Source organism: Sorex araneus, chromosome 6 (genome assembly GCF_027595985.1).
Source record: "Sorex araneus isolate mSorAra2 chromosome 6, mSorAra2.pri, whole genome shotgun sequence".
Lineage (NCBI taxonomy): Eukaryota > Metazoa > Chordata > Mammalia > Eulipotyphla > Soricidae > Sorex > Sorex araneus.
This window is the reverse complement of record NC_073307.1, coordinates 95,585,996-95,604,346: the sequence shown is the minus strand read 5'-3', so window position 1 is coordinate 95,604,346 and position 18,351 is coordinate 95,585,996. Positions and strand designations below refer to the sequence as shown.

Here is an 18,351-nt window from a genome sequence, read left to right as displayed (position 1 = left end):
CACTGGAGGGAAGCACTGCATGGAGAGCATGGGAGGGGAGCACTGAAGGAAGAACATGGGGGAGCACTGGAGAAAGCACTGTTTGGAGAGCATGGGAGGGGAGCACTGGAGGGGAGTACAATATGGAAAGCACAGGGAGAGCAGAGGAGGGGAGCACAGGAGGAGAGCACTGTATGGAGAGCACAGGAAGGGGAGCAGAGGTGGGAGAGCTTTGGAGGGAGAGTACCGAGTGAGAGCACAGAAGTGTGAGTATCTGGGGCCCAGGCAGGGTGGGGCACAGCAGCAGGGCGGGGGAGGCCGCCCCGCATGCACACTGCAGATGGCACAGCATCTACGAGTCAGGGCAAGGGGCGCAGTGGGGCAGGGCCGTGGGGAACGGCCGAGGCGGGGGCGCAGGGCCAGGGGCGGGCGGGGGCTGTCGTCAGCGCCCCCCTGCTCACAGCCCGGGAGGGGGCAGACAGTCCAGGGACAGGCAGGACAGGCCCCGGCCAGGGAGGACGCGAGCCCTGGAGGGCGCTGCCGGGCGGGAGACGCGTGAGGGGGGCTCAGGCCGCCCCCTGCCCCGCCAGCCGCCACCTACAGGCTGCCCTGGGCGCCCCAACGGTCCCAGCCCAGCCCCACACTCACCCGACTCTGGGGCCCCCCTGACACCCACCCAGGCAGCCGCCCAGGTGAGCTCCAGCCGCGCCCCACCCCTGCGATGAAGAACAGCATCCCCATGGACCCCCGCCCAGAGGAACATGGCGGGGTGGGGGGTGGGGGGTGGCGGTGTCCACTAGGAGACTGTGGCCAGGCCAGGTCCGAGGCGGCGCCTCCTGGGCGGGGGAGGGGAGGGCCCCGCGGGGGGCATGGGCAGAATCAAACAGCCTCCGCAGAGCCACTGGCCCCACTGGCCCCCGGAGCAGAGGAGCCGCCAGGGGGTCGGAGGGCAGAGGAGACCCCGGGGCGGGCGGGGCTACAGAGGCCAGAGGCCAGAGGGGCCAGGCGGGTGACAAGCAAGCGCCCCTCCCACCCCGCAGACCCCGCCCCAGCGGGAGGGACTCACCCAAGGTCACGGGCAGCTGTGGCTCCTCCCTCCCGCCCCCCGCCCCCCCCCCCCCCCCGGCTGCCCCCGCGAGGCGCCTTCACAGCCCACTGGCTCCCACCATGCACGGCTGGTCCTGGTCCTGGCGGGGGCGGCAGCCGCAGAGCAGCCAGAGCGGGCTGGGGGAGGGGGCTGCGGCCCCCCCAGGGCCACCCAGGATGGCTACAGGCTGAGCGCGGGTCCCTCGGTGGCCGCTGAACCCCCAGAGCCTCGCCTGGGCCCCCAGGAACTGCCCAACCAGCCTCCGGAGGGCACTGGCCTTGCACGCAGCCAACCTGGATGCGTCTACACGGTCCTGCATGTCCCCCCCCACCCCGAGCGACCCCCGAGCACACAGCCAGGAGACAGCCCTGCGCGGTGCCCGGGCCTGACCTAGAAAATTAAGGAAGTAAACAACACCAAACACGCACAGGGCAGGCGGGGAGAGAACAGAGGCCGGGAGTCTGAGAGCCGAGCTCTCCCGCCCAGCTCTGACCCAAGTGCTGTGCAGCCCAGTGAAAAATGACCGAACTCTCTGGGCTTCCTTCCCTCCAGGGCCCAGTGGGGCTAGAAGCGCACCTGTTTCCAGAGGATTCCGGGAAGCCCCTCTCGGCCCCTGTATGGCCCCCACTGCAGGGAAGGGAGCTTGGGAGGAGAATCACCCCCTGGCGGCCCCACACCCCGAGCTCTCCAAGTCTAACCGAGGGTGGAAAATAGGTTTCCGACTGATTAGCCAGGCTGCTCCGGGTCCGGCCGGAGGCGCTGTGATTGATTAGTGATGTCTGCCCGGGCAAGACCGTAGCCACCACAGCAGGGATTTACCTAAGCAGCGGGAACTGATCCCGATTCTCTCCCGGAAACAGCCTCTGACTCGGTTACACTCTGTCCCAGGAAGGCACAGAGGTCAGGGCCCAGGGAGATCGCACAGCCGGGAGGGCGTTTGTCCTTCACGCGGCCAACCCGGGTTCAATTCCCAGCATCACATAGGGTCCCCCGAGCACCGCCAGGAGTCATTCCTGAGTGCAGAGCCAGGAGTCACCCCTGTGCATGCCCGGGTATGACCCAAAATGCAAAAACAAAAAGAAAGCACGAGCCCAGGGTCCAGGAACGGAACATTCACGTCTCCAGCCAGGCTCCAGGGCCTGTTCGCCTTGGCGAGGCGGCAGATCAGTGCTCACGGAGCCTTTTTTCCAGCCCCCATTGCTCCAGCTCCCCACGGGTGGGCTTCAGGTCTTACTGCTACTCTTCCCGTTGGCGTTGCTGCCATGACTGGGGGTCACTCACGCGCCGGCCGAGGGGACTCGCGCCCTGCTGAGCTTTGGTGCTCGCCTCGGGCGCACACCAGGCCGTGCCTCTCTGCGAGCCCCGGCCACGCTCTCCGCGGCGGAGTGAAGCCTGTGGTGCTGACGGGGGTCACCCTCCGGGCACGCTTCTCTACAGTGGCAGCACTCACTGGCGGTCACGCCCCTGCGTTCGTGGTCCGCTGAACCCCCTTGGGTGGGGTGAGGCCCAAACTCTCCCACCGCACCTGGGATCTGCTGCCGGGCTCAAAGAGCGGGGCCGCCTGAGTTGTGCCGGGCTCATGTGGGCACACCAGGGATTTGAACTCACGACCACATGCCTCCAAAGATAAGTAAGTGCTCTAGGTCACCGTGTGGCTCCTCCGGGCTCTGCATGGGCTGTAGGCATGGCTTTGGTCTTCGGGGCTATCCTGGGAATGGGGATCTCCCCCGTCCTGTGTGATCGGCGACAAAGCTGGGCTCAGAGAGGTTGAGAAAGCGGCCCGTGGTGACACAGCCGGAGGCAGCACCAGCCCCCCCTGTCCTGACTCAGGTCTCTGGCGCTTTCCGTGTGCCACGTGCCACCTCCCTTGCGTCAAACAGCATCACTGAGGCCCAGACGCCGCCTGACCCCACCCACTGCAGGCCTGGGAGGGCGGGCGGGGGGGGGGAACCTGTCGTGCGGGGGGGGGCAGGTTTGTTCCACTGGGCTCCAGCGAGGGTCCTCACTCTGCTGCCCCCGTGAGTCAGGCGGTGAGTCAGGCTCGCTCGGGGCGGGAGAGGCCTGAGTCAGGGACGCTTCTGAGGGCGGCTGGCGCAGGGCCAGACCCCCCGGACCCCACCGGGCGGTGGTGTCCAGCTCAGGAGAGCCTAGGAGGGCGGACCCCCGCTGTCCCGCCCCCCTCGCCCCCCGCCCCCGCCCTCCCCCCGGGCCCGGGGCCCCGCCGTGCGCCGTCACTTGTGGGTCCTTTAGTCTTCCTGAGGTTTCTCTCTTGGGGGGCCCTACCCAGAGGGGCCAGGCGGCCCCTGCACCCTCTCCGTGGGCCCTCGTGGGCTCGTGGTGGGGAGCAGGACCCCGAGTGGGTCAGTTCAGCTGTCACGCGTGTCAGCAACAGGCCTCTAGCATCCAGGAAGCTGCGACACACACCCGCCCCCTGCAGGACCGCCCAGACCCCGGAACACCGTGTCCCCCCCAACGCTGGGGAAGGGGGTCGGGCCCAAACCCCCGCAAGGAGTGGCCAGAGGGAGACTCTGGTCAGGGACTGCCCGGCACTATCTTGGCTCCCAGAGTGGCCGGCACCCACGGTCCAGTGTCGGCCTGTGACCTTTGACCTATGGCCTCTTTCCTGCCCACCGCCAGGCTCAGAACACGGAAGAGCACTGCCCGCTCCCTGGGTGCGGGCTCTCGGGGGCTGGCGCCCCAACTGCGCCCCCACGGAGCCCCCAAACCACACCTCCATGGCACCCCCAAACCACAGCCCTGCAGCGCCCCCAAACTGCCCCGCTCGGGCCCCAACCCGCTGGGAGCCGGGTGTGCCAGCCCCGGGCCCGGCCCGGCGCTGACCACTCACTGACCACTCACTGACCACTCGGCACCCCTCCGTCCACCAGGCAGCCCCAAACCCTACCAGGGAGAAGGGCCGGGGAGGGAGGGGGGCTGCTGGGAGCCGTGTGCTGCAGGAGGGTTGGGGTCTCCAAGGGAGAAGTGGGGGCCCCCGTGTGGCTCCCACTGGCCCTGCCTCAGGCTCCCCCCAACACAGGCCAGGACGAGACCAAGTCGTGCCCGGAACCCGCCCAGGGCAGAGCTGCTCTGCTTCCCGGCCCCCTGTGAGTGTGGGGTAAACTGAGTCACTGAATGACCCTCTTGCTAAGCTGAGACACTCCTACCCCGAAGGGCCCCCACCCTCACTCCACGGAAGGAAACTTCTGGTTCTGAAGCCAGCCCCCAAGGACAGGTCCTGGGGGTGCCAAGGGCAAGCGGAACCCCAGGCCATCCCTTCCTCCACCCCCTTTAAGCTGGGGGTCAGCACCCTGCCCAGCCCACCTCCCAGGCACCCCAGGGGTCCAGGCGGGACTCAGGTGCCCCTGTGAGACCTCTGACCCGGAAAGACTTGGTTCTGCTTGTGGGCCCCGAAACTGTGAGATCCGGCCAGAGAGCTAGAGCAAGGCACTGGCCCCGTGAGCAGCAGGCTGGGACTCAATCCCCAGCACCCAGCACAGTCCCCCAAGTACCACCGAAATGACCCCACACTCAGGGCCAGCAGTAAGACCTGAGCTTCACCAGGGGTGACCCACCCCCAACAATAACAACAACCGCAAAACACCTCTGAGGTGACGAGTTGAAGTCCACGGCCAACTACATGCAAACTACACGCAAACTACACGTAAACTACATGCAAACTACAAGGTCCCGAAGCCGCCACCTCTGCAGCCCGGCACTCTGAGCCGCCCCGTCCTGCACACAGCACAGCTCAGGGGCGTGAACAAAGCAGGGGTCGGGCCCCAGGCCCTGCCCACGGCCCATCCCCGCCCTCATCTCTGCACCCAGACGCCCCGCGGGTGCCCTCCCCTGCAGGCCCCTCCCTGGGCCCGAGCAGACGCTGCCCGGGGCCTGGCAGGACCCTGGAGGTGGCAGACATTGGGCTCTGAACCACGCAACCCGCAACCACAGGCGAGTTGAGGGTGGTGTTAGTTCTTTGCTAGAAATGGGCACGTGACCTGACGGGGCAATGGCAGTGCTTTGGTCCAATCAAAAAAATGCCGAAGGCTGATCATAGCCTTTTCAGTATGGGGCAGTGCATTTATTTCATCTGCAAATGATAATAAACCCTTTGTTATGACTGTTTGGATGTGTGGGTTATGTATTGTCTGATCAACTTATGGTTCCAGTAAAAGTAAAGGTACATTGGAAAATCTAAAAAAAAAAAAACCCACTCTGAGGGGGCTGCACTCTGAGGGGGCTGCCCTGAGGGGGGTCCTAAAAGCTGCCACTTGAGGGAGGCACCCCAGGATTCGACCCGAGAGGGTCAGGTCAGACCAAGGGAAGAGCATGGGTGAGATCTGAGAATGAAAGAGCTGGGGAGAAGGGGAGGGGAGGCTGGGAGAGCTGGGGGAGGGGTGAGACTGGGAGAGCTGGGGGAAGGGTGAGGCTGGGAGAGCTGGGGGAGGATGAGGCTGGGAGAGCTGGGGGAGGGGGGAGGCTGGGAGAGTTGGGGGAGGAGGGAGGCTGGGAGAGCTGGGGGAGGGGGGAGGCTGGGAGAGCTGGGGGAGGGGGGAGGCTGGGAGATCTGGGGGAGGGGAGGCTGGGAGAGCTGGGGAGGAGGGAGGCTGGGAGACCTGGGGGAGGGGGGAAGCTGGGAGAGCTGGGGGGAGGGGAGGCTGGGAGAGCTGGGGGAGGGGGGAGGCTGGGAGAGTTGGGGGAGGGGGGAGGCTGGGAGAGCTGGGGGAAGGGTAAGGCTGGGAGAGCTGGGGGAGGGGGAGGCTGGGTGAGCTGGGGAGAAGGGGAGGGGAGGCTGGGAGAGCTGGGGGAGGGGGAAGGCTGGGAGAGCTGGGGGAGGGGGGAGGCTGGGAGAGCTGGGGGAGGGAGGAGGCTGGGAGAGCTGGGGGAGGGGGAAGGCTGGGAGAGCTGGGGGAGGGGGGAGGCTGGGAGAGCTGGGGAGGGGGGAGGCTGGGAGAGCTGGGGGAGGGGGGAGGCTGGGAGAGCTGGGGAGGGGGGAGGCTGGGAGAGCTGGGGGAGGGGGGAGGCTGGAAGAGCTGGGGGACGGGGGAGGCTGGGAGAGCTGAGGAGGGTGATTTGGGGTGAGGATACGCAGGCCTGGCACCTGAGCTTCTCTTCTCCAGGGAGCCGGGAAAGGTCACTGGTGCCAGAGCAGCCGAGGCCGCACACGGGGCCCCATCATGGCCGCTGTCGGTGTCAGCACACCTGTGGCAGGGCCCACGCCCTGCTGCAGACCCCGTGCCAGCCCGGGACATTCCCCCGTCCCAGGGCAACCTCCAGGCCCCGACGACTCCATGCAAGTCCTCCCAGAGCTGGGCGCCCCCACGGGGCCAAGGACACGGGTGACACACCGTCATCCTCCCATGGGGTCAAGGACGTGGGTGACACACTGTCATCCCCACACGCAGCCAAGGACGCGGGTGACTCACCGTCATCCCCACACGTGGGGTCAAGGACACGGATGACACATTGCCATGCCCACATGGGGTCAAGGACACAGGAGAGACCGTCATCCCCCCACTGGGCCAAGGACAAGGGTGACAAACCATTATCTTCACACGCGACCAAGGACACGGGTGACACACCATCATTCCTACACGCAGCCAAGGACACGGGTGACACACCATCATCTTCACTTGCAGCCAAGGACATGGGTGACTCACCGTCATCCCCACACGTGGGGCCAAGGACACGGGTGACACACCGCCATGCCCCCACGGGGCCAAGGATGCGGATGACACACCGCCATGCCCACACGGGGCCAAGGACACAGTAGAGACAGTCATCCCCACATGCAGCCAAGGACGCAGGTGACACACCGCCATGCCCACACGGGGCCAAGGATGTGGGTGACACACCGCCATGCCCACACGGGGCCAAGGACACAGGAGAGACCGTCATCCCCACATGCAGCCAAGGACGCGGGTGACACACCGCCATGCCCCCACGGGGCCAAGGACGCGCGGCCAAGGATATGGGTTACACACCATCTTGATGCACCAGTTGCGGGGGCTGGTGGTCTGTCGCAGGCAGAAGAAAGCCACGGGCGCCAGGTCCGGGTGCGGGACGTCGGGGTCCGCGTTGGCTCCATCCAGGGGCTCCTCGGGGCCCGGCGGGGATGGAGGGGGGCTCCGGGGCCCCGGCTGCTCAGTGATCCCGGGCTCGGTCGCGGGGGCCGCGGTGCCGGCGGGCAGGGAGGGGCACTCAGCCATGTCAGCGCCGGGCAGGGGGCCCTGGGGACGAAGAGAGCACAGGTGGGCGGGCAGCCGGGACAGCAGGGCGGGCCGGAACCACTTGCTTGGGGCAGGGGTCTCAGGTGGGCGCGCGCCTGGCTGGGAGCCGGGGGGGCGGAGCTCGGCTCAGGAGCACAGAGGCCAGGTGTCACCCAGCGCCGGAAGGACCCCCGAGGGCTCAAACCCCAAACTGGTCCCTGAGCATCACCGCGTGTGACCCCAAAGGCCCCTCCCCAAAACTTAAACATTAATTCAGGATGTAAAGGGAGGGGCTGGAGCGAGAGCACAGTGGGGAGGGCGTTTGCCTTGCACGCGGCCGACCCGGGTTCGATTCCCAGCATCTCATATGGTCCCCCGAGCACTGCCAGGAGTGACCCCTGAGCATTGCCGGGTGTGACTCAAAAAGAAAAAAAAGTGTAAAGGGAATTTGCTAGAAGCAAGGGGAAGTGACTGCAAAGACAGACCTCGGCCAGGCGAGGCGAGTTGGGAAAAGGCCGGCGGCAGGGGGCACGGACCAGGTAGGAGGACCCTGAGCACGCAGGGAGGGAATCTAGGTGGGCTTCTTGGCAGAGGTGACGCCCACGCTAACAGGCTGCAGTTGGCCCTGAGACCTCCCAGAGCTGAGACACAGACGTGCCCTGGGGAAACTGAGGCCCGGAGAAGGACGGGGACGGACACATGGCCAGACACCCACCCAGTCCGGCTTGCTGGCCGCGGGCTCAGACAGGAAGTCGCACTGACGTCCCATCTGGGCCCTCCTCTCCCCCCCCCCCCCCGTGTCACCTGGCATCTCCTGCCCCCAGGGCGGCCCTGGGAACCCGACCCCCCCACACGCCGAGAGGGAAGAGGCCGTCCAGGCCACTGGCCGCAGGAGACGCCTGGACTCAGCCTCGGGACCACCCCGGGGCCTCTCCAGGTCCTGGCTGCACCCCTCCCCGCCCGCCACCCGCCCGTCACCGCCCCTGCGTCCTGCTGGGCCTGCTGGGGCCCCGGAGCCCCGAGCCCTGAGAGCGGGCAAGGAGCCCGGGCCCCTGGGGCCCGCCCAGCCGCCTGCCAGGACAGGACCCGGCCTGGACACACCTGGACGTTGCTCTGGCTCCAGGGGCCATGGACAGGCCGAGGCTGCCCGGCCCGGCCCGGCCCTCGGCCCTCAGCGGCTCCAGGCTTCACTCCTGCCGGCACAGCCATGGCCTTACGTAAGCCCCGGGCACCTCAGCCGGACACGTGTCCAGCCTGGGCACCGGCCACTGCCCCCTCCGCCCTGCCCGGCCGGACGCCACAGCTCTGAGGGGTCCCCGGGCTCTCCTGGGCCAGATCCGCCCCTCCCCCACCCCTGCCGCACCCTCACTGCACCCCTGTTCCATCCATGCCCCTCTGCCAGCCCAGGCCAGTCATTCACCCCCATGAACATCCTGAGCAGCTACTGTGAGCCCGCCCTGCCCTCTCCTTCCCCCCTGCCCCCCTCCCCCTCCTTTTCTCTCTCTCCCCCTTCCCCTCCCCCCTCTCTCCCTCCTTCTCTCTCTCCCTCCTCTCTCTCCATCTCTCTCCCTCCCTCTCTCCCTCTCTTCCCCTCCCCTTCCCTCTCTCCCCCTTCCCCTCCCCCTCCCTCTCTCTCCCTCCCTTTCTTCCTCTCTCCCCCTCCCCCTCCCCTCTTCCCTTCCTCCTCTCTCCCCCCTCTCCCTTTCTCTCTCTCCCTTTCTCCCTCTCCCTCCCTCCCCCCATCTCTCTCAGGTCCCCACCGCCCTGACCGAGTCCAGCCCACCCTGAAGTATCTGCATCTCTCCCAGCATCTCCTCCGCAGTCACAGACACGGACTCAGGTCCGCCTCCTTGGCGGCTGTGTGTGCCAGCGCCAGGCCGTGCCGGGCAGTGCAAGGCGGCAGGGACTGTCTGCTGAGCCCGTGACCTCCACCCGCCCCCATCACACCGTCGTCCCCAGCACCTCCATCGCCCGCATCACCGCATCACCACCGCCTCCACCAGAACCATCCTCTCCACTGCCACCGTCCTCATCATCATCTCCACCACCACTGTCACCATCAACCCCATCACCTCCGTCGCCACCATCACGCGCCTCACCTCACCAGCAAAACCATCAGTGTTCCATGGCCCTCGCCGCCAAAACCAGCATGTCCAGCACCTCCATCACCTCGTGACTCCATCCCCATCACCCCATCACCTCCATCACCATCACCTCCATCACCATTACCTCCATCACCATTACCTCCATCACCTCCATCACCTCCATCACCATCACCATCACCTCTATCACCTCCGTCTCCATCACCTCCATCTCCATCTCCATCACCTCCATAACCTCCATCTCCATCTCCATCACCCCATCACCTCCATCACCTCCATCTCCATCACCTCCGTCTCCATCACCTCCATCACCTCCATCTCCATCTCCATCACCCCATCACCTCCATCACCATCACCTCCGTCTCCATCACCTCCATCTCCATCTCCATCACCCCATCACCTCCATCACTATCACCTCCATCACCTCCACTTCCATCACCTCCATCGCCCCATTACCTCCGTCACTATCACCTCCATCACCTCCACCTCCATCACCCCACCTCCATTACCTCCACCTCCATCACCCCATCACCTCCGTCACCCTCCTCACCTCCACCACCGCCATCCCCCCACCGGCTCTCGCCGTCTCTGAGGCTGACTGCAGGCTGGGCAGAGACCGGCCTCCGTGTGCTTAGTCTGTGCCAGTCCCCACGACCTGGATCGCCCCATGAGGCTGACCCTGAGCTCAGAGAGCCTGAGTCACCAGTGCCACAGCAGCACCGGGGCCCAGCCAGCGCCCACTCCTGGGCTGAGCGACTCACCCAAGACGTGCCTGGGCTCTGGGCTCCCCACAGGCCCGCCAGGAAGTTAGCACAGCAGCCGCCCGGACGGGCCCCGCGGGGCCTGCCACTCTCCCAGGCTCGGCAGAGTCGCTCCCGAGTCTTCCTGCTGCCCCACCTCGGCCTGGACAGGGCAGGTGTCCTCCATCACCCCCTCTCCATCACCCCCTCACCTCCATCACCCTCACCGTGTCTGCAGAGCTGAGGGAACTGCCGGGCGAGCTGGGGGTGCAAATGTGTGTGAGAGGTGTGTGGTGTGTGTGTGTGTGTGTGAGAGGTGTGTGTGGTGTGTATGTGTGAGAGGTGTGTGTGGTGTGTGAGGTGTGTGTGGTGTGTATGTGAGGTGTGTGGGGGTGAGGTCTGTGTGTGTGAGGTATGGTGTGAGTGTGTGAAGTGTATGGTGTGGGGTGTGTGTGACATATGTGAGGTAGTGTGTGGTGTATGGGCATAAGGTGTGTGGTGTATGTGAGGTGTGTGCGAGGAGTGTGTGTGTGAGATGAGATGTGGGTGAGTGTGTATGGTGTATGTATGTGGTATGTATGAGATGTGTGGTATACATGTGAGGTATTGTGTGAAGTGTGTGTGGGGGGTATATGGTGTATGTCGAGGTGTGTGTGGTAGGTGTGTGAGATGTGTGTGGTGTGTGCATAAGGTATATGGTCTGTGTATTGAGGGGTGTGTGTAAGGTGTGTGGATGTGAGGTGTGCGGCACATGTATTTGAGACGCGTGAGGTGTGTGAGGTGTGTGTGTGTGTGTGTGTGTGAATGTGTATGGTGTATATATTTGAGACATGTATGGTATGTGCTGTATGTGTAGCAGGTATGGTGTGTGTGCATGGCGTGTGTGAGGCATGCATGGTGCTGTGACGTGTAAATGGTGTGTGTGCAGTGTGGTGTGTGAGGTATGTGTGCTATATGTGAGTGTGCACAGTATGGAGTCTGCATGTGTGTATGGGATGTGGCATGGATGTGCTGTGTGAATGTGTGATATGTGTGGGACCTAGGGTACGTGCAATCTATGTGAGGTGTACACAGTACGGACTCTGTCTGAGGTATGTATGGTATGGAGTGTGTGCATAGTGTGTGCTATGCGGTGTGTGTGTGTGTGCTATGTGAGTATATGTGTGCTGCATGTGTGAGATGTGTACAGCACAGATTCTGTCTGAGGTGTGTGAGGTGTGTAGGTGTGTGGGGGATTGTGAGGGCTGTGTGCTGTGTGCGCGCGTGTGTCTGTGGCTGTGTGTGATGTGTGAGTGTCACACATATTGTGAAAACGTGTGCGGTGTGTGAGATGCATGTGTGAGAGAGCATATGTGTGCGCTCACAGGAGCAGGCAATTTTTTTTCATCTCTTTTTCAACAACAACACACCAGCAAATGTCACTGCTAGAAGAACAAGCAACAAATTCAGCCCAGGAATTTTAGGATCCAGGAATCTCCAAACTAGAACATCGCACAATCACCCGGAAGCCCAGGGGCCCGAGAGACGAGCCCCAAGATCCAACTGCAGCGCCCAAGTGGGGTGTGAAGGTGCCAGGCACGGGGGTCCCACTAGGTACCCGCCAGGACTCAGGCTCAGCCCGCACTGGGGTGGCCCACCAGCGGGGGAGTCAGGCCGGAAGCAGCACTGGCCTCAGAGGGTCTTCTCCGCGCAGGGCAGCTCCGGAGAGAGGGGCCGGGGTGAGAGCACAGTGAGGAGGGCACTCACCTTGCACGTGGCCAACCCCGGCTTGATCCCGGGCTCCCCATAGGGCCCCCGGGCCCCACCAGGAGTGATCCCTGAGCACCGAGTCAGGAGTCAGCCCTGAGCACCCCCCGAGTGTGGCTCCCCCCCCAAAAAAAAAACAATTTTCAAAAAGAATGGGACAACCCCAAAGGGATGGAGTTCATCCCCACACCCACAGTCACACACAATCAACCTGCTCACAGACACACATTGGCTCTGACAGACACCCCCTCCCTGCACACACACACACACTGTCACAACATTCACTCACGCAGACCCACAGAGCAGCATGCACACCTCACGCTCGTGTCCCCTTCTTTCTCACACTCACTCCGTTACCCACATGGACCCACATGCGTTTCCACACACACACACACGTGCGCACATACACATGCGCGTTGCATGCACACACACACACACACACACACACACACACACACACACACACACACAGAGCCTGCATCTGGGAGCCCGAAGACAAGTCTCGGTGCGGCGGCAGGAAGCCTGTCTCTAGAACCTTCCAGCAGGCGTCCCCGAGCCCCCGGAACCCTCTGTCTGCTCTCTTCCGCATGACAGCCCGCCCACCCCCGAACTTCATCTGCCCCGCGCCCTTCGTCATGGGCTCCCTCCGCCTCTCCTGGGGGGAAATTTCCAGCTCGGCGGCCGCCTGGGGCCCCCCAGGAGCCGCCAGCCCTCCCCTTCCTCCCCGGAGCCCCCGGGCTGACCCAGGAGGGGGGGTCCTCAGGGACGGTCTGGCAGCACCAGAGCGAGGCTGGTGGCCCAGTTGGACGCCAGCGCTGGAGAGGGGGAGGGGGCGCTGGGGGGACCCCCGGCCTCCTCGGATCTTCTTCCGAGTCGCTGCGGCCACGGGGACCTCCTGCCGCGCTCAGCCCGGCCCCCAGGACGGGACGTGCTGTGAGGTCTGTCCAGCTGCCGCCGTCCAGGTCCCCTGGCCCCAACAGCACTGCCCCCGGGCCGTGTTGGCGTCTCTGGCTCCGACCAGCCCCCCTCCCCCTCCCTCACAGCCCCCCCGGAGCCCGGGCGGCCAGCATGTCCCAGGCGCCTGGTCCGGGCCACTGCACCAGGTTCCCGGGTCCCTTCCCCTGCCCGGGGAGCCCAGCGGGGTCCAGGCCCGGCCTGGGATCAAGGGCTGCTCGGCCCAAGACCTACCTGGGCTTTGGGGCCCGGGAGCAAACGTGGATCCCGGGGCCATGCCGGGCCCTCTGCGGACAGGCGGCTGCGGCCCAGCCCCCCACCAGCCCCCACTACCTGCCCGTGTCTGCCGCTGCCACTGCTTCCTGGCACCCAGCCTGGTGGCCTGTGCCAGTCAGTGAGGCTCCAACTCCAGCCCCTTCCGAGCGAGCGTCTGAGCATCTCCCAGCAGGCGACTCTGCTGATCATTTCTTGCATTTCTTGCTCGCTCTGCAGAGTAACTAGGGCTTCGGGCCTTACTGGGGCCAGCAGACGGGGGGGCGCGAAGGTGGCCCCCGACTCGAGGAGAAAGAGCACGGGGCGGGCCGGCCAGGAGCCCAGGGCCGGGGTCTGAGTCCCGGCTGGCCCCTCCCTGCCTCTCCCCGCCGCGCTCTCTTGTGCAAACTGGCAGACATGATTCCTTCTCCACCTGGGGCAGGGGACGGCGGCGGACGGGGAGAGAGATTTGCAAAGTCTCTCGTCAGTCAGTGCTCGGAAAAACAGTGCCACTGGGCAAAAGCCACGCCCGGCACAGCTCAGGTTTGCAAACCCTCCAGGGCTGGGGTCCAGGTGACAGGACAGGGGTGGGGGGTGGAGGGGAAGGCGCTTGAGCTGCACTTGGCCAACCCAGGGTCCCCCCATCCCGCCCCCAGGAGTGACCCCCGAGTACAGAGCCAGGAGTAGGACCTGGGCACCACCAGGTGTGGCCCCAAACCCCCACCTCCCAAACCCCAACAACTCTCCAAGGTGGAAAGACGGACCCCGAGTGCACAGGACACAGAGGCCCCCCTGGAGCTAACCGCTGCACCCCCCAGGTCAGGCCTGCGACGGGGACTTGCTCGGGTCTCTGTCATCCTGGGCCAGAGCTCAGTGATCCAGGCCTGAGCGCCAGGACGGCCCTGAGAGGTCAGAGGTGAGCAGAGAGAAAACCCAACCGTGCTTCTTAAACGCGCCAGCCACGAGGGCCGAGGGCCGGAGCCAAAGCACAGCGGGGAGGGCACTTGCCTCACACTCAGCCGACCTGGGTTCGATCCCCGCCACCCCATAGAGTCCCCCGAGCCCTCCAGGAGTGATCCCCAAGCACAGAGCCAGGAGTCAGCCCTGAGCACAGCTAGGTTTGCACACACACACACACACACACACACACAAACACACACACACACACACAATAAAACTGCACCAGCCAAGGCGGCCTCGGGGGTGATGGAGCAGGCAGGAGGCAGGGTCATACACCGAGGACTCCCTCAATCGCTCCCACAGCCCCCCTGGCCAGACAGGGCACAGCGCCCGAGCCCTTCCGTTCCGAGCCCACCAGCATGGGTCACTCGCTCCTGCTCCCTACTGGGACCCCAGACGCCGGCACGGCTGGGCGCAGAGTAGGTGCTGAGTAAAATACCAGGGGGCAGAGAGGCCCCCGGAGGACACGGTGCCCCCACCTGCCTGGCTCAGGGCCCAACAGCCCACGAGCCACCACCGAGCCACGAACCTGCGGGCCCAACTGCAGATGGCACACGTCACTGAGTCACAGACGTCCACGCACCGCGCCACGGCTGCCGGCACCACTGACCCCCACCCTCGCCATCCCAGGGAGCCCCGGTAACACCGAGTCCGGGCCCTCAGGCCAGGCCCGCTGCTGTCCCCCCAGCCCGCCCCCCTTCTGGCTCAGGGCAAGACAGACCCGGGGACGGAGGGGGTGGAGGGGGGAGGCAGAGACCCCACAGAGCAGGAGAGGGGAAGGGATCTGAGGCCGGGCAAGAAAGGAAGTCGGGTGGGGGGGCCTGGAGAGGGAAGAAGCCCCCCCCAACAGGGCCAGGCTCCCAGCAACAGGACAGCTGAGTGTGGAAGCCCCGAGAACCTTCCGCCGCCCCAGAGAAGGTCCGTACATAGCTGCAGGGGTGATGGAGGGCAGCGAGGGGCCCTGAAACTCCCCCCTGGAAGGCCGAGGGGCTGGGGCCAGGCGGCACGGAGGGTGCTTTGGTGGCGGGGGCTTGGCTCTGGGACCGAGAGTGAAGACGCCGCAGGCATGGGGGTCCCTAAAAGCCCCTCAGCCCTGGGTTCAGGAGGGCAGGCCTGGGGGGCCTGGAGCCTTCACCACCACCAAGGTCACGGGGAGTTGGCACCGGGGTGCAGGGCTGCTCAGTGCCCCCTGGTGGGCCTGGACGTGGGGGGCTGGGGGAGGGGGCAGAACCCTGTGGCCCAAGAACCAAGGCCTGCAGTGCCCCCCGCAGCTGCCCACCGAGATGCCAGGGGCGGCCTGGGTGAGGATGTGAGACCGGGGTGGGGGGATGGCCTGGGGTGCGGGGCTCCCGAGTGGGGACCCCCACGCTGAGCTGGCACACGAGACCCTCCCCTCCTTCCCCTCCTGCCCCTCTGCAGCCCTCAGACTCTCCCCCCTCCGATGTCCCCTTCCTCGGCTCGGTGTGGACGGCGGGGCGGCCAGGGGACAGGAGTCGGCCCCGGTGACGAGGCTGAGCAGAAAGTTTGTCCAGAGGGTGGAAATGAGTTTCAAAGCAAACCCTTGGAACCCGGGGGAGACCCTGGTCCAAACGGTGACCCTCCCTCCAGGGCAGCAGGGCCTGAGGATGGACCCGGGGGGGGGGGGGGGGGGGGGGGGGAGGGACACAGACCCCCCCCACTGCAGAACCAGACCCTTTCCCAGCACCCTGGGCCACGGCCCACATCCTGTCCACTGCTCCCAAGCCTCCAGGACGCACCGGGTTTTGGGGGGCACCGGGCAGGCGTGGGAGCGGGAAGGACAGAGTGACCCCCTGTTCAGATGACCTCCCTGGGGGTCAGCCGCCAAGGCCCAGCCCCCCACCCTGCCTGCCTCTCCCACAGGCGCACGCACAAGCACGCAGTCACACGCACGCACACCCCTGACCCCAGCTCGGCCCACCTCCCCCCTGCTCCCCGGAGGGGGGGAAAAGACAAACACGGCGGGCGCGGAGGCCCCAGCCAGGCCGGCTCCTGCAGCCCCCGCCCGGGGAAGCGCGCCCGCCCCCCACCCTCTCTGCCCAGGCCCCTGGCCCCCCACATCCCACACACACATTACATGCACACGCGCGCGCACACACACACACACACACACGCACACGCACGCGGAAGACAATTAAAACCCAATCATCATAAACACTCATTATATAACAGCCCCAACCCGCTCAGGGCTCCCCTTACCCCCGCGAGACCCGGCTCTCACCGGCCCGGCTCCCAGCGGGGAGGCCCGGGGGGGACCCTCCGGGGTGCTGGCCGGGGAGGGGGGGCGCCGGCTCGGGGCTCGCGCAAAGTTGAGCACCGGCTGCCCGGGATTCCCCATCCCGAGCCGCCGCCGCCGCTGCGCCGCGCCGCGCCGCGCCGCGCTGGCCCCGGGCGCCGCGCACCTGGCCGCGGCAGGACGGACGCACGGACGGACGGACGGACGGAGGCGGACGGACGAACGGACGGACGGACGGACGGACGGACGGACACGCTCCCCCGGCCGCCCGCGGCAGCCCTGACTTGTTGAATGAATCTCCGCAGCGCCCGCTGCGCCGGCCGGGGCTTGGCACCGGGAGAACTTTGGCGGCCTCGGAGCAGGGGCCGAGCAAAGTTTCCCCGCGCCCTCCTGCCCGCACCTGCCCCCCGGGGCCGGGGGACGCGGGGCCCGGGGAGGGGCAGCGGCCGCGCGGGCCCCGGCGCCCGCGGTCGGTGGGAGCGCGCGCCGCCGCCGAGCCGCCCCCCGCCGCACCTACCTGGGCCTGGGCCGGGCCGGGCCGCCGCGCGGGGGTCGTCCGGGGGCGAGGCGCGGGGGCGACGCGTGCGCTCCGCGAGGCCGGACCCCGCGGGGCCCCCCGCGCCGCCGCCGGGGATCAGCTGCGCCCCTGGGGCGCGCGGGGCGCGGCGCGGCGGGCGGCGGGCGCGGGGGCGCGGGCCATGGCGCGGGGGGCGCGCGGGGCGCGCGGGGGGCGCGCGGGGGCTGCGGAGGGGCCCGGGCGCCCGGCGCTGCGGGCACAGGCGGCGGCGGCGGCGGCGGCGGCGAGACGGAGCCGCGCCGCGTGCGAGGCAAAACCGTCTTATACTGACACCAAATGTCTTCGGGGGAAGCTGCAGGCGCGGGCGGCCGGCGGGGGGAGGCGTGCGGGCGACAGACAGACAGACAGACAGCGGCGGCGGCCGGCCCGCCCGCTCCCCGGAGGCCAGCGGGGGCCCCCCAGTCTCGCGGCCACCTCCTTGGAAATCCGGGGTGGCGCCTGCGGGGAGGGCCGACCCCCTCCCCCCAGCAGGGGGGCTGCGTCATGCGTAAAAAAGGGAGGGACCCCAGGACTGGCCACCCCACCCCCTAGTCCCCGGGGCTGACCCCCTTTCCCTCCGGATTCGCACGGAGACGCCGGGGTAGGCGGGCTCGAGGGAGGGGTGGTCGCGGAGGGTTCCCAGCACTTGAGCAGGACGCCAGAGGTCACTTCCCGGCCCAGCGAGCCTTCCCACCTCCCTCCCGCGCGCGCCTCTTCTTCCTCCCAGCCCTCGCTCAAGACTAGAGGAGCCAGAGAAGCCTCCTCCTCCAGGAAGGCTTCCAAGAGGACTCCCAGGTGGAGAGACCTCCTGGTCCAGCGGCAGAAGACCCCGGCTCTGCACTCCCCCCTTCCCCATCAGCCAAAGAGGCCAGCCTGCTCCTAGATTTTTGGAGCTTCTCCCAGCACCCCTGCAGAGCGAGGCTCCCAGCACCCCCACACTGGACGGGGAACTTGCCCTGAGGTTGCAGGCTTATTCCTGGCATCCAAACCCATCAAAGGCCCGGGACCCTCCCAGATGCAGCCCCCGAATTCAGGAAGCTCTGCTGGTGTCAGGCGCTCCCAAAAACCACCCTTTCACCCCCGGATGGATGAAAAAAATGAGACACTGTCCTGGGTTCTCAGCCTCGCCCCCCCTCACCCCTGCCTCTGCACCCAACCCCCTCTCCCTGCACAGGGTTCAGGGGTGGGGGTCTCATTGGGCTGGGCCCCAGGAAGCTGAGACCCCCCCACCCTCAAGCAGCACCAAGAGGGGGGGGCCTCTCTCTCTGACTCCCCAGTAACCCCCCCAGAGCAAACAGTCTGCCCTCACGGGGCCCCCCCAACCTGCCTCCCCGCCCACCGCTCCCTCTGTCCCTCCCAGACCACAGCACAAGGTCACGCGGACACACAAGGTCACACACACAGACACACAAGCCAGGCTCGGCGGTGACCAGTCACGCAGGGACCCGCGGGTCAGGCCAGGAGGAGGCCAGGAGCGAGCGGCCCCACCAGCGTCCACGGCCCCGTGTCTGTCAC

At 66.6% G+C, this 18,351-nt stretch overlaps 1 protein-coding gene across 8 annotated transcripts in view; it reads right to left on the bottom strand.

Annotated features, from left to right (window-relative positions):
• The window catches only part of CACNA1I (calcium voltage-gated channel subunit alpha1 I), an 86,472-nt gene extending 69,560 nt beyond the window's left edge, over nt 1–16,912 (bottom strand). For 2 of the 8 annotated variants that reach the window (XM_055141114.1, XM_055141117.1), the window contains exons 1-2: nt 16,266–16,406; nt 7,038–7,293 (exon numbers count right to left, since the gene is read on the bottom strand). In XM_055141114.1, coding sequence (XP_054997089.1) covers nt 7,038–7,293; nt 16,266–16,382 — 373 coding nt within the window. In that variant the 5' untranslated portion in view covers nt 16,383–16,406. Of the gene's footprint in view, nt 1–7,037; nt 7,294–16,243; nt 16,407–16,797 lie in introns of those variants that run through there. The other 6 variants (XM_055141113.1, XM_055141116.1, XM_055141115.1 and 3 more) reach the window with 4 other exon arrangements.
• Between the last annotated feature and the right edge of the window lie 1,439 nt (nt 16,913–18,351).